Source organism: Apium graveolens, unplaced genomic scaffold, assembly GCF_009905375.1.
Source record: "Apium graveolens cultivar Ventura unplaced genomic scaffold, ASM990537v1 ctg2914, whole genome shotgun sequence".
NCBI classification, from domain to species: domain Eukaryota; kingdom Viridiplantae; phylum Streptophyta; class Magnoliopsida; order Apiales; family Apiaceae; genus Apium; species Apium graveolens.
The window spans coordinates 95,796-97,449 of NW_027417848.1; the positions used below are offsets into that span (position 1 = coordinate 95,796).

A 1,654-nucleotide genomic window follows, 5' to 3' on the forward strand; every position below is an offset into this window, starting at 1 on the left:
AAATTTAAAAATCCCGCACAAAAATTTTAATTTTCTGAAAAAATTTGAAACAACCGCCCAAAACATAAATTTGACCTTATTCAATCAAAAGTAAGGATTATAAATTTAACCACCTTCGGTTGAATTAATTAAAACCAGTTTTTAAAAAAATCTCACTGGAAGTTCGAAAATTTCCAAAATCCAGTGAGTTTGCCAAGATTCCGAGCATATTCCGGTAACCCAATTCAACTCAAAACTTATTACAAAGAAGCCACAAATATAGAATACACACCAATCACAAACATTCGGAGGTGTGAAATTTCAGAAATGACTCGTCCTTGCGATATTAATGATGATGTTAAATTATTGCAGCCGAGTAATAATACTAGGAGACTTGAATTACAAAATCTCCCTTCCAAAAGAAACGCGCTCCAAAGCCCCATATTTACATACACACCCATCACAAATAGTACCTGACCAGCAGCAAGACAAACCAATTCTTGTTCTCGAACTCCTCGGCCTCCATCTCATAATCTTTCATCGACAGTTCTCCATGAATCTCTTTCCATTTCTTTTTGTAGGACGTGAAAAAGCATTCATCTAGATACAATCCAACTTCAGGAGCCATAGGAACAGTAATATTAATATCCCTGCAGTTAATCAAAACAATGGTCAGAACACCACACCCAAAACACAAAAACAGAAACTCTTTTATTCAAGCACTCACTTCCGAAGAGCAATTTCAATCAATGACTCAGGAACGATATTCCTCATCCCCAAAACCTCAAAACCAATCAACTTTTGAATCTGATGAAGCATAAAACTCTGCCCCACAACTTCACATTTAACAAACTCAATACCATCAACAATAACAGTCTCATTAGCACTAAACGAAACAATAAAACAGTGAGAAGACGGATCCTCGGCTTTTATCCTAGAAGGAAAATTATGAAAATTATGCGTCCCTTCATAACACTTCAAAATCCTATTAAACCTCATCCTGTCGTCCACACACGCAATCCCCGTCACTTTTGAAACCCGAATATTCGAAACCAATCACCTCCCATCCTCATTAACCTTCTTCAAATCCCTAATTTTCAGCCCAGCACTCCCAAAAAACCCAAGAAACTCGCATCAAGCACTAATCTTTTGCATAAATATCAAACATTTACCATCAATTGGGCCTGATTTCACTAACCAAACATATTATTCAATAAAATAATAAACCCCTTCTACTACATAAGCAAGAACTATCAAAATCAAGTGTTGGGCTGAGTCAATTACCGAGTTACGTGATGAGTTCACATCTTGAATGAACTTACCGAGTCAAAACGCTTTTCGACTACGACCCACACTAGATTCAAAAGATTTTAAATGGATTTGTTTGGGTTGTGGATTAAAGGGAGTGAAGATGAAGAAAGATGAGTTTGGTAGCTTATCTTGAGATTTTGGGGAGCTTGTCAACGTCCGTATCCTGATTGGGAGAAAAATGTAAATAGTGAAGGGGTGAACGGGTGTGGAGATTCACGGATATGTGAGTCGATAGAGGGTTTGAGAGATCGGAGATGCAGGAGGCCACAACTAATACTAATAGCTTCGGTTTGTGATGGTTTTATATAAAAATGATAAATAACTCGGGTTTGTTTAACAATGGGCGGGACTTGAATAAATTAAG

The 1,654-nt window shown here is 37.1% G+C and overlaps 1 protein-coding gene across 1 annotated transcript; it reads right to left on the minus strand.

Annotated features, from left to right (window-relative positions):
- Nucleotides 1-207: 207 nt before the first annotated feature.
- On the minus strand, nt 208-1,368 carry LOC141700789 (uncharacterized). The gene is made up of 2 exons (XM_074504473.1): nt 707-1,368; nt 208-629 (listed from the first exon to the last, which is right to left on the minus strand). The coding sequence occupies exons 1-2, from the start codon at nt 976-978 to the stop codon at nt 440-442; spliced, it is 462 nt and encodes a 153-aa protein (XP_074360574.1). The 5' UTR covers nt 979-1,368; the 3' UTR covers nt 208-439.
- Between the last annotated feature and the right edge of the window lie 286 nt (nt 1,369-1,654).